The 26,831-nt window shown below is 37.6% G+C and overlaps 2 protein-coding genes across 3 annotated transcripts in view; one reads left to right on the top strand and one right to left on the bottom strand.

The window, feature by feature from the left end:
• The window catches only part of LOC306839808 (hippocalcin-like protein 1), a 43,266-nt gene extending 28,019 nt beyond the window's left edge, over positions 1-15,247 (top strand). Inside the window, exons 3-6 of the mRNA XM_079368711.1 lie at positions 3,703-3,877; positions 7,311-7,592; positions 9,803-9,908; positions 12,044-15,247. Coding sequence (XP_079224837.1) covers positions 3,782-3,877; positions 7,311-7,592; positions 9,803-9,908; positions 12,044-12,141 — 582 coding nt within the window. The 5' untranslated portion in view covers positions 3,703-3,781 and the 3' untranslated portion in view covers positions 12,142-15,247. The remainder of the gene's footprint in view (positions 1-3,702; positions 3,878-7,310; positions 7,593-9,802; positions 9,909-12,043) is intronic.
• Positions 15,248-16,255: 1,008 nt separating this feature from the next.
• LOC306839424 (transmembrane protein 54-like) lies at positions 16,256-26,424 on the bottom strand. Of its 2 annotated transcripts, none has more exons than XM_079368140.1 (6): positions 26,268-26,424; positions 25,045-25,241; positions 24,089-24,148; positions 19,694-19,882; positions 17,641-17,787; positions 16,256-16,778 (listed from the first exon to the last, which is right to left on the bottom strand). In XM_079368140.1, the coding sequence occupies exons 1-6, from the start codon at positions 26,278-26,280 to the stop codon at positions 16,476-16,478; spliced, it is 909 nt and encodes a 302-aa protein (XP_079224266.1). In that variant the 5' UTR covers positions 26,281-26,424; the 3' UTR covers positions 16,256-16,475. The 2 variants fall into 2 exon arrangements, with proteins under 2 accessions (XP_079224266.1, XP_079224267.1); XM_079368141.1 differs by lacking the exon at positions 26,268-26,424 and adding an exon at positions 26,107-26,212.
• Positions 26,425-26,831: the final 407 nt, after the last annotated feature.

Genomic DNA, 26,831 nt, shown 5'->3' on the forward strand with positions numbered 1-26,831 from the left:
TCTCCTATTAACTTCTACTGTCTCCACCTCATCTCGTCCTGATACACCAATTAGTTGTCCCTAAATAGAGAGATATGGGTGTGGTATACTGTATGCTGATTGTAGGTTGCGGGCACACGCCTGATCATAGAGAATGGTTCTGATTCACTAAAATACAAAGTGGTGAGAACAAAATTGCCTGCTACGCACGTGTCATGAATCTGACAGGGACTTTGCATTATTTTATGAGTAACATTTTCATGAACATTTGAGTGAATGAGGCCCATTGTGTGCAGCCAGCGACATTTGTTCTTAAAATAGAATCAGTACAGTTTTGCTGCCACCACCAATTAGCAGTTTCATGTCTTATTCAAAATGTTTTCACTTCATTGTTTTTTGGCATGAATGTCTTTTTCTTGTGTCTAGCTGTGTTTTACACCGACAAATTTAATTACGTGGCATGCCCAATTTGCCAATCCCAACACTTCAGCATTTAGCACAGGCCCTTTGTTCAAAATATGCTCCTGTGGCTACAATTATTCAGAATATGTCATTAGTCCAATGTTGTGTACATTGTTTGGGGATTCTTGCTGTTCTTGTTTACTTTTTCTGCAAGCCAATTAAGGTGATGGTTGGCTCTGTTTGTCATCTCGCAGCATTAGTTCCTTTAATTAGAGAATCTTTGTCTCTTCAATTAAATTACATCCTGTCTTTGAAGCTTTTATTCAAACACATCCCCAAACATGCCCACTCACATGTCCACACACACACACACACACACACACACACACACACACACTCACACAAAGAGGTGCAGACTTTGTGCTTTGTTTGTAAGTGTTCCAGCAGACAATTTGCGTGCGTGGGCGCCTTAATAATTTCACTCGTACTATAAAGCGTCTGCGTCACTCCATGTGTGATGGGTGTTTGTTTTCTAAACACTTATCTGAGGTACAACGGTGCACTTAATTCTATCTCCACCTTCTCAACCAACATAAATTACTGGTTTATAGTGAGACCAGCCATATGCAAGTAGGCAGATACACTTTATTTAGTGTCTGCCTATTTGCATATAGCTCTATATTTTCATATAGTTCTTTTTTATTTACTGCACTATGTTCTGTTTACAATTGTTCATGACTGCATGTATGCATATATTTCTGTTTACATCTTTAGTCCGATCACTGTCCACTTATCCTTTCTTTTGCACAATAGTTCTGTTAACATCTGTTTACATATAGGTCATTTGCTGTTCTATGTGCCCTTGAAATTTTTACTCTTAATCCTTTTAGTGATGTGGAAGTTTGCAGACTATGCACAAACTACACAGTATGACGAAATACAAAACATATTTGAAGAGAAAACATGGGAGCACTTTGTCAGGACGACAGAAAATCATATTGTATGAATAGTTACAACAAGTAATGTGAAATAATAATAGATTAGTCGATAAATGAAAAAAATAATTGATAGATTTATCGTTTTAAAAAATAATCGTTCGGGGAAAGCTCTATCCTGCTGCTTTGTCGGCTGGGTATGTATGTGTACACTATGAATGGGATTAGTTACCTCTGCCATCAGTGTGTGAATGTGTAGGTGTGACCTGCAATGTAAAAGCAATTTGAGTCGTCAGAAAAGCTTAAGTCCATTTACCATTTGTATTTGTGCTCAGTGCTTGTGTATGTGTGTGTGTGTGTGTGTGTGTGTGTGTGTGTGTGTGTGTGTGTGTGTGTGTGTGTGCAAGTTTGCTGTGGTGTTTTGAAAAAGAGTAAAACAGACAAAGTTGACCTGCATTCTACATTAATAGTGATATTCAAATTCACATATTGACTCTAAAAGGGAAGTTAGAAAATGTATTTTTAAGTTTAGTGTCTTTGGGATAGGGACTTAATTTGAGTCTAATTATATTAGCGGAGATGATCAGACACGCGGGTTTTGTTTCTGTGTGTTTGAAGAAGTAGTTTGTGTGATTACCCAGCATGACTAAGGAAAGACTGGGGGTCAGTGAGGTGAGCCAAGTTTCATCTGAGATGTTTCAGCCACAGCCTGTTATTTAAATCACCCTTCACACAAACATATACACTAAGAAGTATAAATGCTTTGAAGGTTCAAAGCCAGCTATTAACTCTCCACTTAAAAGGTATCAAAGTTAACATGCACAAGGAATTTGCCTTTTGTATTGAACACTGTAACACTCTATAACAGTGTTGTTGATTTAGATCATAGGTATTTATTAAATGGATTGAAATGTTATGAATCCTCTATCATATATTGTATTAGGGGTAGGTAAGGGTTAGTCCTTAATTCAAGCCTAAAAAAAAACACCAACACCTTATTACCTGATTACATTAAGATGTTAGAGATTTTCATCGGACAAAGCTTGTGTGACATCACCCATTGGTTACTTATGACTTTAGTGGTCCCCATGCTGGAAATGATTTGTCACGTAACTTAAAGTCAACCTAACAACAGGCAGAAGATGAAACAGGTTTTAAGCTTATTGAAAACAATTGAGGTTGCCACTTGGTTTTAATGGAGCTTCTCCGTCTTTTGGAGAACGCCTCAAGTGACACTTGAAGAATTGTAATTTCTCATGGATGGCTCAAGAGCAGAGGTTGTCGCACAATTACGAACAATAGCCTATGGTTGCTAACATTATCTGTTACGAGACCATATGTGTGATAACTTCATATTTCCTAAACACTGCTGATTTCTTGAAGTGTTCCAACTTTTTATCACAGTACCTGCAGCCGTGCTACTGCTAAACACTACTGTATATCTAATCTACTCCAGATTTTTCCAAGGAAGGAATGAAGGAATTGTTTTCAATTATTTACTTTGTGCCTATGGTTTAATTATTCCACAAATCAATTAAAATATGTTAATACCTCATAGTAACACCATGTAATTATATTTAAAACGGCCACATTGTTAATGTCAGTAATGCGTAAATAAATAGTATTTTAAGGGGAAAAATTAGGGATTTGGTTACATAGTGACAGACTGCATTACGTAGTTGCACCACTGAAATCATGTTTTGTAGGGCACATTGAGCTGAGATGAAGATTAGGAGATCTGGACACACAGACACACACACACACACACACACACACACACACACACACACACACCGCACAGCTGATTTGACACACAAACACACAGCTGGCCAGATAAACCCAGAAATGTGATCAGTTGGCTAGTGCTTGACGTCACTGGGGTACGTTTGGGATTATTTAATGTTTTGCGAATGTGATGCAGCAGTTTAAAGACTTGTGTTGTTGTGTAACATTCGTGTCAAGGGGATTGGGTTATAACACGGTAACACTCTGGTTTCATAAAAAAATCCAAATGTCTTTGTGGGAGTGGACAAAGTCATGTCATTTTCAATGTCTTATCGCTAACTTGCTTGTGTTATTTTTAAAAAAATTTGTTTTCATGATTTCATTTGCACTAAGTTGTTTTTTTTGTTTTGAAATTCAGAAAGTAATAGATGACTAATGCTTTCTAGCTTTATTGGTGTTGGTTGCTTTTAACCATAGTTTCCCCACATGTATTCTCATTTAAGGAATCCCACTTTTAAACGTATCATATTTTTTTATCTGTTGCCAAGTGACAACAGTGATTGCTGAACAATTGTTTTTCACTTCTCATTTGTCACTAAAGGTTATCCTCCTGTCTACTTAATTGTTGCTGACCTCTTGTTTCTTTTTCTTTGACTGACAGGTGTGGGGGGAAAAAACGGTCTGGCTAGTGCTATAGTCACTATTGTTGTCAAGGAAACCAAGAGTCCTGTCCTGTTGCCATGGGGAAACAGAACAGCAAACTGCGGCCAGAGATGCTGCAGGACCTCCGAGAGAATACAGAGTTCTCTGACCATGAGCTGCAGGAGTGGTACAAGGTACACAGACACACACTGAAAACAGTCAGCACACTTTAAGGTGGTACCAATAGCAGTTTTAAATGTACTGCAAATTTAAGAGTGGCAAGAAACAAACTGCAAATTAAAGCCAATACCTGTACCTGTAAATTAGCTCCCATTAAATGGCACTTATCCTTTCAAAGCACTAAAGAATAGGAATATTAAAACATGTTGAAAGTGCAATAGTTAATTGTAACCTTAGTTTAAATAATGCTTTAACACAAAACAATATATAATAACTAATCTATAAAACTGAAAACACTGATGTTGTTTTTAACACCAGCAACACTATAACAGTACATTTACTCAATTTTTAGCCCTCAAACACACACAATAACAGGCATCTTCCACATTTCTGGTGACTCTCTTAGCGTAACAACCCATGGGGAGCTGTGGCTCAGTGTAGCTAAGCAGGATACTTGTATAGAAAGCTCTACAATCAGTGAATGTGACATGTTGTGTTAAAGCGCTTTGAGCAGTCAGAAAAAAAAAATGTTTAAATAGATGTGATTCACCATTCTTAGAAAAATCAGTACCTACAAGGACTTTATAAAATTTAGCATGAAAACCCATAAACTACCAATCTCAAGTAACATGTTTTTAATATGTTCTATTTTATATACTTTATTAATCCCTGAGGGGGAAATTCTGGTTTGCACTCTGTTATTTTAGAGACATGCTTCTCACACATAGGCCTGAATCACAAACATGCACAAGCAGGAGCTGGTGGGGGTTTGATGCCTTGCTCAAGGGCACCTCAGCAATGCTTGGGAAGTAAACGTAAATAGGCTTGTAGTTTAGTAACACCATACAAATTCAGAAATAAAAGATGAAAGCTGTCTTTACAATGTGTCCATTGGTCCACTTTCTATGGCAAACTTGAGCCTACTGTAACACTGCTTACTTTTGTTTATTGAGGGTGGCTGTATAAAATCTTACTTCGCTGTTTTTGACTTTATTTGAACCAAGAGCTACCTGTAAGGTCCTTTCAAAGAAACAATAATCATACCACATTTCTCACAGTAAGAAAGGGAGCCTGGGAAGGATCCTTTATTTGTTATTTAAAACCACAAGATAAAGTTTCCCCATCGAAAACCCCATAAGAAGCTATTACATCTAAGTTATTGCTATTGCTCTTTTATTCTGATAAACTCTCTAGCACTTTGATGTTCTCGAATGTAAAGTGTTTCACAATTAAAATGTATTACTATTATTATAGATTGCAGAAGTGCTTAGGTAGTTATACAGTATATAACCATGACAGTAAAAGATAAAGATCAAACAGATCAAAGTTCAGCAGTGATTGGAGACACTGTGATGTTCACGTAACGCATGATTTTGGTGTGAAGTGTGAATAAATTTTTTTAAAGTCTTTGTTTCACTTTAAATACAATTGTGGTTCTACACAAGTCAGAGAGATCAGAAATGTTTAGCAATTGAAACTGTTAGAAAGTACAAAAGAAAATATTTATTCCAAGCAGTATTGTATCACAACGTACATTTAGATTTCAATGAGGAGACAAAGCCACCATGATGTCACTCATTTGGTTTTACAGTATTTTAAAGCTAAAGTTGACGTGAGTGATCTGGCAGTACTTTGAATAAGATTAATACTGCGTTCATTTACAACATGAAACACCTCATGGATTGATAAATACTTGAATTGGGATGAGAGAAGGAAAATGTTAAAACAATTGAAAATAATAATGGAAATTATTATTTTCCTTGGAAAATAGTTGATTCTATTTAATAACCAGAAATTCACATAAAGCAGCTCATAGACTATTTAGTGTTTTTAAAGGGACCAAACACTTATACGATGAGCGAGTTCTTGGCAGTATTGGCTAGGGAAGTCATAGCATGAAATCATGCAAACACAAGAGTTCAGGCTAATAATAAAAGCTATGGCAGCAGGAGAGAAAATGGGGGCAGTAGTTGGCAGATACCATAGAGTTGACGGCTCCCGAGACAGAGACCTACAGAAAATGAGAGGAAAGAGAGTAGAGGGATAGGAACATAGAAGAGCTCAGTGCATCCTGGGAAATAAGAATGTTAAGACACATAGCAGAGGGGAAAACTCCAGGCTCACCTGAACCACCCCATCTATTACTGTAAGGGTGTCGTAAATTGGTACCAGTTTGTACGGTGATGTTTCAACAACAGTATCAGTGGCACTGACAGCAGCCTTCAATGTGACAATGTTTGTCTAAGTCCAAGCAGCAGAGCGTCTCCCATCTGTTAAGTCTGGGAGCGTGTTAAGACCTCAACGCATGACTTATCTAATCTTGTGCACATGGGTGTGTGTTTGTGTAGTGGCTATATGGCTTAATGCTGGGGTTGGTCTTATTGAACAGCTGTTTGACCCACCCTAGGTTAAGAGAACATGTTGCGCTATGACTTCCCTGACCAATAAGACCCCAGATATTTTCACATTTTGACAGTGGTCATGATGGTATCACCTCTCTGCAGATTAAGTGTTTCAGTCATACAGGTTTATTATGGTACCTGTAGTTCATGATAACTTGTACAATTTATTCTTTTTTAAGAATTTATTGGCAATGACTTCAACCCTTACATAAATTGGTGACTCTCTCTCTAAAAATGAAAGTCACTTGCACTGAAAAACTAGTTTTATTAGAGACTGAATCAAGCTGACATTTTACCTTCATGCTAACAGTTGCCAACAACCGATGTGATGCTCTTAAAGTACCACCACCTTTCGATGTTGACTTTGTCAACTTGCTGCCTCTAGCATACCCTACAGTCATCTTTTTTTTTTTAAAAAAAAGCAAAGGCAGAGACTGACTTTTTCAGACACAATACTTCTTTATCGAATTTGACACCTTGAAAAGAAGCTAGATCTGCCGTCAATGATTCAAGATTAAGCTTCTTGTCAAAAAACTCTTTTGTCAATTGAGAATGGGGCATAGCCTGAAAGAACAGTTTCTGGTCAAAAGGTACAGCTGGCTTTAAAAATATTTTTTCTTTTGGCCTACTGGTGTGAAACTTACATAATAAAAGTGTATTTTTATTTCCGGGAGACTGAAAGAAAGACCTTCAAAGAGCTAATATGTAAGATATTAACTGAATTAAAGAGCTTGCTCTATCATCGGACATTAAGGAATCATGTTATGCTGAAGGGTTGGCTTTGTCATCAAAACGAAGCGGCCAGTATGTCTTCCTTTCGAAGTTACGACTCCGGTGTTAAAAGGATCTGTATGTGTTTTGACCAAAGACGTAGGCGGTTTTACAGCATCCTTGTGTGGCTGTTTTGCACCTCATCCCCTGGTCAAACTGCTCTCTTCAAAGTTTGGAATTTGAAATGCAGTACCACGAGATGTCAGAGTTACGTATTGCTCACTTAAAGGATTTTTTTCCCTAATTGTCAACCTTTCTATCTGGTTTTCTTTAGGGATTCTTAAAGGATTGTCCGAGTGGAACCCTAAATGTGGAGGAGTTCAAGAAAATCTATGCCAATTTCTTCCCTTACGGTGACGCCTCAAAATTTGCTGAGCACGTCTTCCGTACATTTGACACCAATGGCGACGGGACAATAGACTTCCGGGAGTTCATCATCGCCTTGAGTGTGACATCACGGGGCAAACTGGAGCAGAAACTGAAATGGGCCTTCAGCATGTACGACTTGGATGGAAATGGGTATATCAGTCGTGACGAGATGCTGGAGATTGTACAGGTAAGGATGCTGGGTAATGAAAATAAATAAATCAAAAAAATATATCTTTATTAAACCCATAGACTTACTGTTATAAATCATTAATTTCTGAGACCTATGGGTTAACATTGATTTGTACTCCTCATTACACATGTATATTGTCTTTGGTGAGTAATATTTACCTTTGTTAGATTTTTATATATAGATAATATTTAAGGCCAGCAATACTTCAATTTAGGATACTGTGGCCAAATGTAAAATATGAAATATTCTGACTCCCCAGGTTCAAAAGTTTAAGGGCCAAACAATCATGTATTTCATTGCTAGGCATAGACTCACTAATAGCTCACTTTCAATATGTTAATGAGTCTTTATAAGAATGTGCAAGGACGTATAAGCTCTGTAATGTAATGATAAGCAGGCATACTAAATGTGCTGATGGTAATAGTGGTACAGTTTTCATGAAGGCTCTAAGTACAGCTCTACATTTAGACTGTAAGTAATTCTGTCACTCCTGAGGAGCAGAAGTAAGAGACGCTCATATGTTGAGATATGAGGATTGGGTTATAAGTTCTTTGTGTGTATGCTACTGGGTTCTCAAGGATTACTGAGTTAAATTTAACCAGGCCATATCCCTGAGTGTGCAGAATACGGAGATTATACTCAAGCTCATTGAGGTTACACACATGAGAGAGGAGGGGCCACGTGTCATTGTAAAGAAAGAGCGAGACAAAGGGAGACTGTCACGAACCACAAGGTCCATTTTTTGTTTGCATCATCATGCAACAAACCAATCTTCAACCTACTTCTTCAAAGCATTAGATAAATCCAAAGGAATACCAACAAATCCCGCCCTGTAATTTTTATAAAATGTTATGACTTTATCTAGCAATGATTGACAGTGGTATGTTATAAAAAGAGGAAAATGTGTTACGTATTGAAATAGTATTTGTTGTTTTTTAACTGGCAACCGGAAAAAAAGGAATATCTCCATTGTACAACTCGTCTTTTAAAAATAAATACTATGTAAAATTAGTCAAAATTGATGTGTTCTGTTTGATTGCCGATTTAAGACAGAAATATGATAACTGTTGTTAATTTTAATGGACTAATAAAACAAGCTCATTTGTATGAAGGTAATGTTATAGACAAATCACAATGACTCAAAAAAGGGCTTCTCCCTTACCTGGAGGATTAAGTTAACTTTAATTTTCTAGAGAAAAAGTTTGACACTGTTTTCTAGCACTAAAAAGTGTGCTCTTTTTATTCTTTTAAAAGCAGCCATGCCTTCAGGCTAAAGACCAACTAAAGACACATTGAGGACACTTTAAGAGCAGACCGCATGCAGAGTTGGTCTGGGCAACAGAAGGACAATAACTTTTAACAGTGTTCAGCATATCTGAGCTAAAAGTAGATCCTAAAGTTGTAGAGAGCCTGCATGGGCCATAATGTAGGGCCATTACCAGGGCAGTGACATAATTGATGGATGTTTTGGATGGACATAATAATATCCCCATATAATTAGAAAGAAAATACTTTGATTTAAAACTGTTCCAACAGCAAGATATGCTATAAACAGGGCCTGGTGCAGGCAATTACCCATGACAGGTTTATAGTAAATCCAAATTCAGCAAAGTATAAAGACAACATTATTGTTCCAAAAGTGTATGTTCGCCAAAAGTGTAGTGACTGGAAAAATCACAGATACATGTCCCTTCTCTCCATCTAATGCTCTCCATATATGAGCAGATCAGTCAACATACATGGATGCTTAAAAAAACAAATATTTGCTTCAAATAATATAGGATTTTATGTAAAAATAAGATGTCAATACTTGAAGCTCCACTCCTGTAGGTGAGTAAGGCTATGAAGAGATGTGCAGCACTAAAGAAGTAAGACATATCAAATAAATACAGTAAAGTCTCTTTGTGAAGCTCCCTGACAACATGTGACCTGTGTTACAGTGGAACAATGGTTTTCCACCATTCATCATACAGGCTGCCCAGTGAGAGGCTTTTAGAATTGGGACAAACAAAAGTGAATCATGTGGAGTGTGTCTACCATCTCGAAGGCCATAGTGAATGTATTGTCAACTCTGTTGTGTTTTAGTCCTTTTATCTGAGTCTCCATGATGGGTTCCTGCTTTATTTCTTAAATTCACTTCTTTTCTCCTCCTTCCCCCGTCGATCCCATTCCCTGTCCCTCTCCTCTTCCTCCTCTCTTTTTATCAGGCCATCTACAAGATGGTTTCATCTGTGATGAAGATGCCAGAGGATGAATCCACGCCGGAGAAGAGGACAGATAAAATCTTCAGACAAATGGACCTCAATAATGATGGTGAGAGGAGGAAATGGCAACATGAAGGAGGGATATGATGTAGAGAAGGAGAGGAGAGGAGAGAGGTCTAAAATGTTACACCTTCCATTAAGACAAGAATTTTTTTTTAATTATCTGTCAGTGATTCTTTCAGCAATCAAACACTTAATATGTAAAGAGTTCACTCAACCTGTTAAACAAGCCTCTGAGATTATTTTTCGAAAACAATTTGTCAGAAATCTCAGGTCTGAAGGAACTCCACCTCCACCCACTTCTGGGAGTTTGTTAGCTATCCTTACAATGACAGCTACTATGTAGACAATCGGTGAAATATGTATGAGCTAGCTAGAGTTTGGTGGTTTGGTCAGTGTGAATGACTGCAGTCTAATGTTCATCTCATCCTCTTCAATATTGCTTTGAAAAATCTGTCTGGCCCGCCAACAAAACAAGAAAAAGAGAGAAAGCTGCATTACAACTCACAGAGGGACTGCGACTTTTTCCCTGGACAGTGCACTTTAAATCTCATTTATATTTAGATTGTAAACAATGTAGCTAATGTAATGTAAATAACCTTTATTTTAGCAAACTATTTAAGATGGCACAAATTGTTAAAAAACAACCCTTTGAGCAATTTACCGCTGGGATGACTTTCAAAACTGGCCAAGAAGAGAATGTTTTGTTGATTTTTTTTTTTTTTTTTTTTTTTTTTTTTTTAAGACTTTGTTTCAACATCAGCTTTTGGACCTGATTATTGATTATTGACCGAAATATTCCTCAATCAAAACTTTTGTCACATTTTAACAGCAATTCTCATGTCTTCTCTCGTGTATATCAGCTAAAATGATTGTAATACAGAGCAGTGCATCACAGTCAGTAACAAACTATTTTTACACTGAGATGGATTAGATCATACAACCTTTCTCACACAAGGCCACCGCTGACACCCATCAGCCACCGATAGATCTCTTAAAGTTATGGCTCTTTGAGCCTGTCAGTAATAAATCAACTGTGTGAGTACTACTAAGAGCTAAATAGCCGAACTACCTGCATGTGTCTCTGAATGTTATTAAAATCACACTGCTCATAAAAGACTATAGTTATTCGATTTGACTCTATTCTATTTCTGACATTTATTTTTAACATGTGTAAGAAGCACAAGAAAGAAAACTGAAAAACAAACAAACAACAAATAAAGAAGAATAGCTAAATCAACAATATTAATAAGATCCACGATGTCTGAAAAGGAGTAGGATGAAGGAAAAAGCTTATTTAAACTTTCTCCCCTCCTTAAGTCCTATACTCATGTATACATATTTACATTTAAAAAAAAAGGAAATAAATAGCGTTTTATTTTAGTTTGATGAATAAAGTGTGTCAGTCTTATCCGCAAAATGACTTTTTTAGATGCCACTACATCATCATTTTTGGTGTTTTTAACTCTAACATGAACTAAATAATCACATTTATAAACACTTATCACTTGTTTAACACAGAGAAAATCTAATCCAAACAAGGTCGTTGAATCTACCTCTTCAAATAGCTGTTGGCTTCTGAACCAGTTTTATGCGTTTTTTTCATGATGACCATAGGCTATAATTGGGATCTTTTTCAGATGGACTGTTTCAATTCTTATGTCCCGAGACCTTCTCGATGACTGCACAAAGCCCAGCATTAAAGATTTTTTAATAAAGATTAAAATGGGTTGAAATTACATCTTTGCGTGAATTTAACACACTGTTACAAAAAGGATGTTTGAAAAATAGTGTTAATAACAAAATTAAAAAAGAAAACTTTGTTTTGGGAAACTTTGTCATATAGAGTAGATATATTTCAACCAGTTGAAAAATAATTAAATAGGACTTTGATATTGAAATCACAGCTAATGCTCATGGGAAATTTCTAGTTGCTGGGAATTGCAATTCCCTTCTCCATGCCGCAAGCGTTCATCGCCAAGAATACTAGCTAAGGACACATCCAAGATTGAAAAACTAAAGCCCCCGGTCCACCTAGCATTTTTTTCCGGGCAGAAAAACGCTGGTTGTGCGCTCGGTAGTGTTTGCATTCAAGTGTTTATTTGCTGAGAAGAAAAGTGCTGCAAGACCGTCCAGTCTCTATGACAACAGTGTGTTGACAACTATTCTCTATCTGCTATACAGGTAAATTGTCCCTGGAGGAATTCATCAAAGGTGCCAAAAGCGACCCCTCCATTGTACGGCTACTTCAGTGCGACCCAAGCTCAGCTTCCCAGTTCTGAACAGCCCTTCACATCCCACCCTGTGACAACCCTCTTTTCCTCACCCTCTCTGTTGCTATTGAAACAGTCACTCAAATCAATGCATGCTGCTTCTCGTCTCTTATATCAACTGTTCTGTTGTTATTTTATGAAATAACGAATGACAACATTTAAGGAGGCTGAGAATAGTCGTCACTATTATTTTACTTTCTATCTTTATGTGTGGGAAGGATTGAAGGAACATAGGTTTAAATATCCGTCTATAGTGGAGTCTTCTAATGTTCATGAATATCTCTCACTTCCTCTAGAACATTGGATTCCCAGGAAATGTTTCTTTCTTTGCAGGGTGGGGATTGCTCTGTTTGCTGTCCAACACATGTATATCATGTATATACTGTACGTCTATGTATATCATAAGATGAAGTACAAATTTCTTCATGTATGGTGCACTCTCTAATGGCATTGAAAGGCAGTATTATGTAGCGTAGCTTCCAGGTCTGATCTAAACAGAAGGGTGGGACAGAGATGGGTGGGGGAGGGATGTTATTGGGATTTTACTGCTATATGATCTTTCGCTGAGAAAAAGAAGGCCTAAGATCCCATTTGGTTTTTATTGATATAGTGGCATTTTTTGTTGATTTTTAAATTAGAAATGTTGCTTCATGTTGTACATATTTTTTTCCTCAGTCATGTCGTTTTATTTATTAATTTATATTCTTATTATTGTCCTCTTACTTTAACATGTTGTAAAAAATGACCATGTTCCAGTTTACAGTAACAGAGAGTACGAAAATGTCATGAGAATATATTCTTGGGGATTTGTGGCTTATTGTGGAATGAAGGGAAACCATAGTGCGTATGATCAATGACACTGGAAGAACATATCGTTTGAGCAGCTATGTGTTCATTAAGTATGGTTGTGCATTTGGTAAGAACGATTGTATGTGCATGTTCATATGCACTGTGTGCTTGAAACTAACTTTTACAGTATTATTACGTTGTGTTGTTTCTTAATTTGTAAGTATTTTAAAATTCTTTAACATTAAGCAGTAAACTTAAGATAGTCGTTAGCCGTCATACTGCATGATCCTCTGAACCAAAATATGACAAAACCCTCAAAAAACAGAAAACATACAGTTGTATCTTTTTTTGTAGTTCTGCAGCCTCCTCAAGACTGTACCAAAAAGAAATCAGTTATTATTTGTCTCACCCTGCCTCCCCTTTACACACACACACACACACACACACACACACACACACACACACACACACATACACACACACAAACACCATAACCGTTTTCCTCTGACTGACAGAGAACTTTCTAAGGGCTCGTTCATCACTCTCTAGCTGAATGCTTTTATAACCTCCTTGATAGGTCTGCCTACAGAGCAGTTAGATGAAGGGACATGTTTCAGGTTATCAGAGCAGGTTCAGATACATGTTCTAAAGAGAGTTTCAGGGTATCCAAACATAAAGTGTGCAGTGACCGAGATCATTGGCTGTAATTTCACAAGCATAAATAAGACATCCTCGATATTTTGGATCCTTTTGGAGCGCAACGAAAGTCAAACTATTTAAGACTCAGCATCAAGGTTTCACAGTTTTTCAGGAAATACAAAACTTGAAATCACTTACTGTACGGGAGTAACAACCCCTTCTGACATACCGTGTATGCACGCATAAACATACACACTATCATAAATAAACAATTTAAGGCCTCAATTGTCAGATGACTCTTGCTGTCGTGCGTTTAGGAGGTTACACAAATTGTTATTGTGAGGACTCAAACATATTTCATACATTACATGTTTGCCTTTGCTGGATAGAACAGCAGAAGAGGGACAGGAGATGTGGGAAAGCGATAGTGGGGATGGTTGTGCACCAAATGAGTGCAGGTCAGGAGTCGAACCAGAGACCAGTGTCTCGAAGGCCTTTGCACCTATGTGGTGTCTCTTACACCGACTGCGCTGAAACAGCAACCAAGATTATATTATATCAAACTCAGATTTTAACCCATAAATAAATAACTAGACAAGTTATAATATCACATTGTATTGATTAAGCTGCCCAATGTTATATTTCAATTAACTTTCTCTGAAACTATATGGATAATAACCCAGTCATATAGAATCATAATAATATATGCATCTAGCAGTCAGGGTTCTTCCATTCATTAAATACATTTGGAGTCTTACTTCCATAAAAAGATAAAAAAAATCTAATATTTTTCAGAATTCTTTTGAAAATGTGTATATTGTCTGAAGAGTTATTCAGCCACTGATATTTGGCAAACCAATCATTTTAATTTGATATCTTCAATGGCCTTATAGTCTACCTCTTCTCTGTGAAAAGGATTCATTATTTACTCTGTTATGTATCGTCATGTCAGACAACATCTTGGAAAAGTTGCACTCAAGTGCTCAATCTAAGTCCAGGCTAAGGCTGTTGTGTTAGCAGCTCCATGCAGCAGGTGTAGACAGGTACGACTTTTGACACTGAGAAAGGTGAGGGATTAAAAACCCCGGCTCATGCACATCACACTTTGCTCATTTGTCATTCTGCCCCACAGGACAAAAATAACTTTTTTCTATCTAGTCAGGGAATGACTTCTGTCTTACCACCTGCCAAACATCTTTTTTTTTTTTCAAACTGAACAATATTAGCCAAATATATGCAGGGCCGAGAACTTCACTCCCACATAACTGTGTGAAATTGTGGCTAAGTGAACTCTCTAATCAGGGCCTGATAGTTTTGATGGTGTGGCTGCAACCATTTGACATTAGGACTGACCTGGGATTAACTTGTACCAAACCTTTGCACAGGAGCTTCCTAACCAGCCACACCTCTGCTTTGGAAATCCTTTAGTGTCACTGCCTTCTGCTGGTAGGATAAGGAACAACAACAGCTCTAACCTTATCTGAAACCGCTTTCTATTTTCACTGCCTCTTATGAACTGGTACCTTGTGTTTGCAGTATTACACCGTCTTTTTTTTTTTTTTCTTCCTTCCTAACCTCCCTTTCCTTCCTTCCTTCCTATATTTCTGTTGCATGAAAACCTCACATGAGGATGTCATGATTGTTCAGTTGGACCTGAAAGCAAAATATACCTATGTGTTTCAAAGCTGCTGGTGTGCACCGTTTCCTTATTTCTGCTTGTTTTAGGAGCTTGTATGGTCAGCAAACTGATCATAAGTCATAGCGATACATTCTGTCAAGGTGCACGTAGGTCCTCAGTGACATCTGGTGTGATATGGGTGGATGTGTTTGAGCTAAACTGTCGGGATGTCAACATGTGTGTCTAAGTGTAACCTGTCAGACCTGTCGCACCACTCCTGACATGACACGCATTAAAATCACATCTGGTTACAAGGGTCAGATGAAACACAAACATTACTTAATCATGAATTAAAAACTTTATTTAACAAATAAATACAAAAACATGCAGTACAGGAGGAAACCTCTTGATCTGGCTGCAGAAAGAACACAAACTCACTAGCAAGGCAACACAAACACAAGATTAGGCCTCTGCAAAAAAGAGAGAAGGAAGAAGTTATGCCCACAAATAGTCCGTTAACTTTCCTTTTATATTCGAGGATCTTTATTTCTTTATTTGTGCCATATATAAATATTGGAAGTAATGATTTAACATAACTAAGTATCTTGCCAATAGTTAAAAGTAACAATTGTGTATTTTCTTTAAACATTGAGCTAGCTTGCCTGGCCTGTTTCAGTCTGCACCTCGATGCAAAGATAACACAAACAAAAAAAACATACAAAACCTGAAATGTCATCATGCTGAAACCGTTCTTAGAGACTCTCTGGAGTGAGATCATACACACAAATCCTTGCTAACTGTAACAGCCATGTGTGTATGAATTAACAGTATGGGAAAGATGCAAAAAGTGAAGGGTGAAAATGGCCTGAAGTCACTGCTCGAACACGTCCCAGCTTTGTAGTTAACACAAAATCCAGAAAGGTCCCATCAAACTGTTGGCAAAGGTAGAAATAAAATGCTAAATTATCAAACAATTAATTTTATTCTGAATTAACTATACCCTTGAGCAAAACAAGGATTTGCATCATGCCACCACAGTCTAACATGATAGGAATAACTTCCCTCTTAAGTAAAAAAAAAAAGGACACAAAACAGTCACAACACAAAACTAGGATTCTGCGCTCTTTGCAAATAGACAAACAATGTATACATCAGGTATTCATAGAGGTTCACTACACCATCTCCAGCTCTGAGTTCATCCTTTGGGTTGATGCATGATGTTTAAATCCAACAGTTACAAATACAACCACAGTAGCACCAGAGTAGTCTTCAAGAAGCTCTACAATATCAGATGCGTCTAAATCCAAAAGCTTGACCTTTCTAGGGAACCCCTGTCGAGCAGCTGGTGTTGTTCTGCTGCTCTGTGCGGCTTGCGGGGAGGCCTTCTCTCTGAGGGGGGGAGACTCTGATGCAGACGGGGAGGAGGCTGTGGAGGCTGGGGAGGTCTCTGCTTCTGCCTTGGAGGTTCAGTATTTCTCCTCTGAGGTTCACGATAGCTTCTTGGAGTACCAGTGTAACGTGCTGGAGGTTCAATGTAGCTTCTTGGAGTTTCTGTATGGGAAGAGAGGGGTGCTTCCTCCATCGGCCTCACAATGTTGATCTACACAAACAAAATATTCGGGGCGGGTTCAACTAGCGGATATAAATTGCACATAATTTTCCTGTTCTCAGCTCTGTCTCAATGTCCAATTCAAAAAGCATATGGTGCAGGCAAAACCACATTCAAAAGGTTGACCTACTACTGTACATGCAGTTTTCTCTTGGTTAGCATCTGAATGTGGACAGACGCCTTTTTTCACCTCTACTCTGTGCAGGGCTGTGTTCTCATGCTTATAGAGCCCAAATCTGCTCACATAAAGATGATGATCAAGTTAACTGTGAGGACCGACTTATAAAATATAAAATGGGATACGAGACCTTTTTTAAAGAAAATGTTCCTCCCTGAATAGATCAAGCAAGGGCAACTCTAAGAAAAACAAAGAGTCTCTCCAAATATGGATGAGGAGCCATACGAGAGACAGCCCAGACCTATTTCACTCTTGATAATAATAATAATGTAATGGTAATACTGAATAAAGAGATATGTAGAATAAAGGTGACATACAGTATATTTAAGCCTGACAGCTGCATTTTCTTCCTGATCACTATGTGACATTCCTTCTAAATACTGCAGCCTATTTACCAACAGTAATTGTTTGTTTTTTTAGCTGTGTAGCTATTAGTGTTGGTTTTAGTGAATGTGGATGCTTTTTGTAATGAGGCCAATTTGCATAAAAAGGGGGCCTTTTCCACCAAAATGACTGCATTATATTGACTGAATCTTTAATAAGTCCCAGTCCCAGTTAGGGGAGCATTTTAACCCTTTGCATGTGTTTGACTCATTTCCACGTTTAGCCTTCCAGAAGTCATGCAATTCTTCTGTAATTCCGGCAGCACAGTACATTTTTCATTTGATATCTTACCGCTTTGCCATAGTCCCTATTTTTCTTTCTCGTATGGCAGCAAGACAGATTAAGAAATGAAAGGCAGGCAGCAAAGGTCCGGGAAGAAAACACCGTCTGGATGACACAAGTCACGATCAGAGGCACCCAAAGGATTAAAGTGGTACTCTGGGGAGGAATGGAAGAGAGGTGTTAGAGGCAGTCACCACATGAACAACCCAATTTAAGGCAAATGCAGCTATACGTAAACAGGGCCACAGTTTGGGTAATGATGAAATACAGAACCTGTGTGAAGTGCTGTGAAACACAGCTGTGGGTTTGGGGATTTCAGTCAGCACAGGAGAGTCAGCATTGTGAATAAAACATGCAGGGCAGACTGTATCAAAAGGAAGAATGCACAGAGGGACTTCAAAGAAAACCAGCTGCTTTTTGTCAGGCCCACTATAAAGAGAATACAAGTCTGTAGTTTGAGATTTGGAGCTTTCTTTAGAATTTGTGATGAAATGACAAAAAATAATAAACCTTGCACAGGTATCATTGCTGCCTTTGGCAAGTATGAATTTCTGAGCAAGAAGTCCACGTCATTCTTCCAAGGGATGCAATTCACCCTACGGCAGCCATATTGGAGGTCCCTTGCTAATAGGCAACTGTCAGTGAACAGCATGTTCTGCAGTCTCCGTAGACCAGAACCTAGTTATATAACTGTACTGATTCTGAGTTAAACTAGGTTTCTGATTAAAGGTCCTGTGAAGAACACATTTGGCGAGTCCTATGGACAAATTTATCTCTTGGCTGAACATGTGTAAGTATAGTGTTTTCTGACAAAAAAATCTCATCCTGCTTTTTATTCAAGTCTGGTAGGTAACTCACAATGAATCCATGGCATGGAAAAACTTTAGAAAGGGCTGTTTCAACTGTGTGCTGCAGAGTTGACAGTTATACCAAATATCTACATAGAAATGAAATCCATTTTGTCTCTGATAGACTCTTTATCTTTATATGACACTGTAGGTCATTAATAAGCAACTAAAAATCCTTTCGGGAGTTTTAAAGGTCAATCTGTTTGGTACGACTTCTATTGATTTTATTTTTTGCAGATTTGAAGATTGAGCTTAAAAGATACAATTATATGGCTATAACCTCATTGTAGGTGCACAATAAAGGATAAGATCAAGGATTAAAACTCAAAAAGTCCTTGTGTCAATTGGATGTCTTTGAGTGGAGATAGTTCAACATGAGCAGCATATGTCATAAAATAAACAAATCTACACAGAGAAACAATCCCATTTGACTTAAAATACATTATTTTGAAACGCTTAAAAAACACACTTCCTGTTATAACGAAAGCGCTCCATTTAAGTGAGCTGCATATCCTTTTTACCATCTTACTATCTTAAATATCAGGTCACATGATATTTAACATAAGTGAGGTGAATTGCAGCACACAACAGGAACTTTAACATTGGCACCCAGACATTAGAGCTGGGACACATTAGGTATAAACAAGCTATTGCACTTAGTCGTAGCGTCCATTATCATTAAGTAACAATCTCAGTGAAAGTTCCATGTTTACTAATGAGTGCATGTATATACAGATGACACACTGATCTTTAACTCTTAATATGTATGCTTCTGCAGCTGGACTAACTCATATGCAAATATAATTTCACAAACGTATAACTTTACTGACAGACTTTAAACCATAGCTTTGCTAAAATGCCAAAGTCATGCTCCTTTGTGCCTGCAGCTTTGAGGCTTAGCAGCTCTGACAGTCCATCTGTAACACACTCAAACAGGAAAGAGCGTGAAGAAGATCGACAGGGTCAGGTCAGCACTTCTGCCACCAACCCACCTTGGCTGAGTGACAGAAAAGACAACCACCTAGCGTCACATTTCCCCCACACCTTGTGTCCAGACATACTCTTACACAAAGTCGAGAGCAATGAGGATGTGTAGACACAACCCCCCTCCCCCTCACAGTGACAATAGTCTACTGTAAAAAGAGCCAGCTGCTGCAGAAATTATCAGAGTTCAAGCCTTGATCTGCGTCTGTCTCTCACACTGAAACACTCACATAGATGCGTGTAGGGTCAAAAGGACACTCGTTGATGCTGGAGTAGCCAATGGCATCAGGGAAGCGGCAGTGAGTCAGGAGGCTCCGCCCACCATGAATAATGGCCAACACCACAGAAATCATGAGTCCAATGGCTGAAGCTGCTGCCATGAGAGCTGCCGTCAGACTGACTGTAAAAAGGGACCACGTCTGTTGAAGGAACAATGGAAAAGAAGAAGCAAAACAATCAGATATTTAAAAAAAAAAAAAGACTGGGACTATTCATGCATCTTTCTATCAGTGTCAACACTGAAGCATCTGCAACAGTAAATAAAGAAGTGACAGCAAAAAATCATTTTAGAAATACAAACAAGCATTTACAGGGGAAGTTATGAACAAAAATAATTAGTTAAACAGAGGATGTGAAAAAAAATTATAGAACGGATCAGTACAATAAAAAGTATTTACCGTAAATTTCGGACTATAAGCCGCTACTTTTTGTTGCGGTTTTTAACACTGCGGCTTTTAAAACGATGCGGCTTATTTATGGATTTTTCTTGCGGGACAATGAGCTTGTGCCGCAAAAACATTTGACTTCGTCACATCGGATCTTAATATCAGTCATTTTGCACTTTATGCACGCACCCTCATCATGGAAAACACACGGAGAAATACATATGATGCAGCTTTCAAGTTAAAGGCGATCGACCTGGCTGTCAAAGAAGGAAATAGAGCTGCTACACGTAAAGTTGACACTGACAGCGACAACGAAAAAGAGACTGAGGAAGTGAGTAATGAAGTCATTCTGAGGCAGTGAATGGATGGACTTTTTCCTGTGAAATATATTACAGTAATCTTTTTCATCAGCCGTGTTACAGACACTGTTTGATAAAGGATTTACAGTAGGCTTCGTATTTGCGGATGTTACCAGTAGTACGTATTTCATTAAAAGTTAAAAAAATGTCTTTGTGTCACGTCTTTCTGTGTAAATAGCTCTTGTTATAACGTGGACACCTGCGGCTTATAATCAAGTGCGGCTTATATATGTACAAATACATTTTTTTACCTATTTTTAGCCGGTGCGGCTTATATCCAGGTGCGCTCAATAGTCCGGAATTTACGGTATTTGAAAAGGTTTAATTTTCATTATCTCACTGCTTTTAAATTCAGATTTGAGCAACCTTGTATCCTCTACAGCAGGGGTGTCAAACTCCAGTCCTGGAGGGCCGGCTTCCTCAGACTGTTAGATGTCTCCCTGCTTGGACGCAGCTGAATCCAATGAGTGACTCGTTATCAGGCTTCTGCAGAGCTTAATGACAACACATTGGTTTAAAGCAGGTGTGTTAGAGCAGGGAGGACTGGAGTTTGACACCTGTGCTCTACAGCATCTTACTTTGCTTCATCACAGTCAAGTAGATACTTAAAGGGGCAGTACACAGGTCATCAATCTGTTAACTTATCAGTAGAAACACTCAGTTGAGTAAAACATTATAATAATATCCTCACATGTTGTGCTAAAGCTCACTACAAGGAAACATAGTTAGCTTTAAAGGATCAGGTTGACCATATTTGAAATGTTTTCCTATTGTCATCCACTCAAATGAGAAAACTATATCCACAAAATAAATTGACCCTGAGAGCTAAAATGGTGATTCTGTTAGGTTAAAGACAAACAAAAAATTAACCCTAACTACTGATAATTCATAGAAATGTCAGAAGTACTATTTCGCCATTTATTTAAGTTCAGAATGTCATCTCTATTTTAAAGGTGTGATAAACATTTCTTTTTTTTTTTGGTTTTGTCATACATTAAATAATTAAAAAAAAAAAAAAACAATTAACAGGCCATAAAAACACTGAATGCAGCCCTATTGATCTATTACTAACTATATTGTAGTAAAATAATTAAAGCGCATCAGTCAGCTACGCTAATGCACTTGCTGACATGTTCTCTCACTAATACACACTGTTGTTTACTTTTCACTCAATCCCACCATGTATTTACTGCTGTAACCATTACAGCATTAAATGTACATAAACCTACAGCTGAAAATAACCCCAGACAAACAGACTTCTGCCTTCTGTAATACTGTCAAGATATTTTTTTTTAAATATAAAATATACAAGGCTCTTTTCACATCTTGCTTAAGGTATACATATACTTCAGTGCTTTGGTTAAAGTTAAAGGTATGCACACAAAAATGGTAGAGAAGGGTATTTGTTATCGACAACAATCATTCCTGGTGCTTTTTCACACTTTTCCGCACATGTATTTGGCTTTAATTCTAATATATATATTAAAAATGTAACTTTACCTTTTCCAATTACACCCAGATCATTAACTGCACTGGAAAAAAAATTTCAACAACTCAAGACGGTTCTTACCTAAATTTTGAGTTCACTTGTTTTTCTAGTCTAAGCAGAAAAAGGGATTCTATCTGTCTATGAGTTTAAAGACGGCTGGATTGGTACAAAATTTGTGTTTGTCGATAAAGTATATATCAGTCCTATTTTCTGCAGGACTGAAGGTAAACAGATGGATGAAAAGAAAAAAAAGCTGCTGTCTCAGCTGCTCTCACTAACAAAGGAGGATGGGAGTGGTAAAGACCAGTGACTTTGCCTGGGCTTACTCATACTGTTCAATCATGTTCTCGTCAGTCTAGTCTGAGCAGCCCGACAACTGAATGAGTAAACAAAGAGTGGAAGTCGTGCTGCACGACTGGAGGGAGAGTTATAAAATACCAACTGAAACTAAGCCTGATCTTCAGGGCTGCATTGAGACAACTGGGGAAACGTGTACAAGATAAAGGGTTAGGGGTTTTTTTGTGTGGGGGAAGACAGAAAGAAATGCTAGTAATGAAGTATGATAGAGCTGTGAAATATAAAAAGAGAAAGAGTTCGAGAGTGACATGCTGATAGACAGATTAAAATAAGCATTAAATGCATTTTTTTTTAGATTGACTTGGTTAAGAATGTGTTTGGATGAGAGCCCGACTGACTAATCGGCCAGCCGATATTAGCATATCCAGAAATCATCAGTATCAGCTAATTTAATTGCAGAAATTAGTCAATATTACTAGATTTATTCAACAGTGAAATAGCATTTAATTTCAGCGTACAGTATGTAAAATCCGCCACTCGGGAGCTGTCAATCAAAACAAGAACAAAGATGACGCTTAGGCTCGCAGGATATCATGGGAGTGATTATTTTTGCTACCAATGAAAACGAACAAACTGTGTTGAATCAATTCAAAAGGGCAAAATCAACCTAAGAAAGACAATGTGTGCTGACAATTTATCCAAGTATAATTTACCGTACATGTTTTTTTTTTTATCACAGCAGCACATACAGCGCCAGTACGGCAGCTATCAGTAGCAGCTAATGCTAACTTATGCTTTGAACTGCGATGCAACATTTGGTGTTTCCAATCAACATTTTTTGTCCGTCATGGTGGCCACCTCCAAGACAAGTCCTGTTACAACTGTAAAATAACAGATTTCTCCGGCTTTGATAACTTTTTAAAATATTTGAGGTGATGCAAGTATTCAACTAAAAATGCATAAAACATGGTTTTACTTTCTTACTTTTACTACACTTTTTTTAATTTAAGCGAGATACTTTCATTAAAAAAAAAACATTAGCATGCAATTCGACATACCACACCTTTAATTTTCATGCATTATACTATCAGTTCTCTTTTACCAGCAGAGGGCACTATACGGATTACAACAAGGATTATCAACCTTGAGAGTTATTTTAATGGGGTGTCTATCTTGTCTTATTTATAAAGTGTATTTTTTGTGTTTGATAACTGAATTTCAGGAGTTGACACAATAAATGTGTCTATATCTCTACAGATTAAAGGCAGGGTAGGTATTTTTTATAAAGCTAGCATGATTTTAAAAGTAGCATCCTTTCTGTTCTCCATACACCCACCCCCTCCCCTCTGTGCTCTCTCAAAAGCCGCGCCACTCACTTACATGCACTTGCGCCATTGGTCCAGAAGCGGATATGAGGCTTGATTGCTTTATAAAACGTTTACCAGGTGCTGACATTGGTTGAACTTTTTATGCGTTTACAACTGCTACAGATGATGGATTTTTACCATTTCTTTTTCAGAGCACATTAATTATTAATTACTGTCAGGACCGAAAACAATTTCAACGAAAATCTTAAAAAGTGTATATGGAGAAAAAATTACCTACCTTGACTTTAAGCACAGATAAGATATTGGTGATAGATTGGTAGCAGATTTAAGATTTCTCTCTACCCAATATCATAGATAATTTCTATATCAGTCCCAAATTCCCCCTATAGGTCAGGTCCTTTTTTGATCCGTCAGCTTGGGTGTTTTCTTCTATTATTTCTTGAGAAAGTAAAAAATAATTTTGTAGATAAATATACATGGTACTAACCAGTCCTCTACTCCTCTTGTTTTTAGACAGGACAATAGCCAAAATGCCAACAAGAATTCCCTGTTGAGACAAAACAAAAAACATTAAAAAGAATATTCATGTTGTTCTTTTACAACCCATATGTCAATGCTTCAATACTAGATGCCACATAAATACCCCATAATAAAAACGACCCCCCTCATCATCACTGTCATGTGTTTAATAAGAACCTCGGATAACACGTCAAGCAGGAAGCTAATTTATAATGTTGCATCGGTATAGACAACAAAGCAGATACAAAAGGTCAAAGCGTCTTCTCTTTACATCACAGCTGCGATGTCACTCCAAGCATTTCAAATATGTCCTTCAGAACATTGTCTGTTTTCCCAAGAAAAAAATGATCACAGAATGGCTCTTAAACTTAACAGTCATAAAAGAACAACTAAATGTCTAAACTTAAGTTTAGAGAAGGTTTCTGCTGTATGAAATTAAACTGCTAACTACTGTTTAGTCTGGCACCTCTGACATGTATGAAGAGCTCACAGGAACTTCTGTAAGACTGTGACATAGTCACCAATTATTAGGCTGAAGCCTATGATGTCATTTTATTTAAGAGAAACAACGAGTGTGCCTAATGGAAAGACCTTCCGGTAATTCCAAATATGCTAATGCAACGAATGCCAAATATGCTATCCATCAGAATTATGTCCAGTCTGTAAAGGTGGATGGGGTTTTGCGGAAATACAATTGGAGAGTTTTTAACACTGAACATTATATACAAAAAGTGATAAAATTGCTACTACTCGACCAAAGTATGGTGGTTCGTCAAAATGGTGAAGCTTGGCAGTTTTTTGAGCCATTTGAAAAAAAAAATTTACTCTAAAGTCACATAATGCATTTGCAGATTATACTTTAAAACCTGACATTGCAGAGAAAAAGCAGAAATTCTGTATAACTCACATATTGTATGCACTCACCACAAGCCCAGAGGTAAGAGCGACGACATTGGAGATAGCGTACTCCATGGCTCGGGCCTGCTTATGGAGGTTGATGTGTCTGAGCACCACACCATGCACCAGCGCTCCCAACAGGAAGTTAACATGACCAATGAGGACCATGCTAAGACCCATCTTCATCAAGGCATTAGAATCCTCCAGGTTGGCACAACACACTCCTAAGAAGGGGAAATATACAAAAACAACTTCACCTCTTACCAAAAGGGCTTGAAGAGGCCAAAATGCTACAGAAACACTTGTAGTATGGAAATCAACTTTATTAACTATATTAGACCTTGAATTTCCCTCGGGATCAATAAAGTATCTATCTATCTATCTATCTATCTAGACCGACGCCCTTTGGCTTGAGGCCTTCATCCCGGTCATGAGCCGAAACATATTGATCAGAGACACAAAACCCAGGTCAAAACCACAGTGAGATGTCACTCATATTAATCATTAACTGCAAAACACATAACTACAGTGTGGGCTCTTTAGGATGGAGCTGGCCCAAACAAGTCAAAGAGTTAACAGTTGAACAAAAAAAAATTGAAACTATTTTACAATTATTATTAAATAACATTAAGACCTGAGCAAAGAGGGCAAGTACACTACAACTGCTGTAAAAAAAAAAAATATATACTAAATGAAAAAAAAAAAATAACAATTTTATTTAAACCCAAAACAGCTCACTGTGAACAGTGAATATAAAAAGTATACTTTGTTATTAAGGGAAACGTCTGAATAAAAAAACAACCCAACATAACCAGCATTTCTAGGTTTATGACTAACACAGGAAACATTACAATTTTAACCTTGCCTCTGCTCCAAGACAATTTCAAAGTTTCGGGAATTACCACTTAGACATTTCTACACCTATTTAGAGGAGACAGCCCACCTTCAGAGGCGACACATTTCATTTCACATTACATTTACAATGTTCATCCTCAGAGACGTTAAGAATGAGGACGTAATGATGTATGCTCAAACATAGTATCACTACAGTTTAAGTTTTTATTTCAAACACGAATCAATGTTGAGTACCTGTCATTATCACTAATGCAGCTGTTTCTGTTAGGAAATCATATCCATTACTCCATCTACAAAGAGTGCCAGACACACCCAGACTGACACTGCAAAAGTTCTGAACAAACAAATGCCTGCACTAAACACACGCTGAAATAAACTTTGTAGACAGGGGCTACCTGTATTGGCCATCGCTGTTAGGTCACCATTCGTTCAGGTTGACGGCGAATCATGAGGCGAAAATTGAGCAACGTGCTACTTCTTTCCCCAAACAAGTAGGCCTACGCTCTGAGTGGCCCAGCACGATGACACCTCTGCTCAAAGTTTCAAAGTAAAGTCCCACTTCTGTATGTTGTCTTGGAGGTTTATCAGTTTTGACAGACATATGACTGATGTAGCCTATATTTGGCTCATGAAAGGTGTGCCAGTTAATCTGAGAAGATTTTTAAAAAATGTAGACTACATTCTCACAAACTATCCAAACAATCAAGTAGTTTAAAGACAATGGCAAACAAAGCAAAAAGTGCAATTGTGTACACCTAAGCAAGTACAGAATATTAGCATTTTCAAGATCTTGCATTAGCAATACTCTTTAAATAAGATAGTTAAAATAATACCATCTCCTAAATGTATCCTATTACTAGTAGTTATCATGCTTTTATTTTGAAACAGCTATAATTGTTTACCCATTGACAATTTAATTTCCGGACACGCGCGCAGGTGCGCCAAAGCAAATCATCTGT

Source organism: Symphodus melops (assembly GCF_947650265.1).
Source record: "Symphodus melops genome assembly, chromosome: 18".
NCBI lineage: Eukaryota > Metazoa > Chordata > Actinopteri > Labriformes > Labridae > Symphodus > Symphodus melops.

What these genes read in the sequence shown, in the direction of transcription:
- LOC306839424 (XM_079368140.1), bottom strand. An exon ending in TTGACCCTACACGCATCTAT is followed by an intron (nt 17,788 to 19,693) that starts GTGAGTGTTTCA and finishes ATTCCTCCCCAG; the next exon opens with AGTACCACTTTAATCCTTTG. An exon ending in ATAGGGACTATGGCAAAGCG is followed by an intron (nt 16,779 to 17,640) that starts GTAAGATATCAA and finishes TTGTTTGTGTAG; the next exon opens with ATCAACATTGTGAGGCCGAT.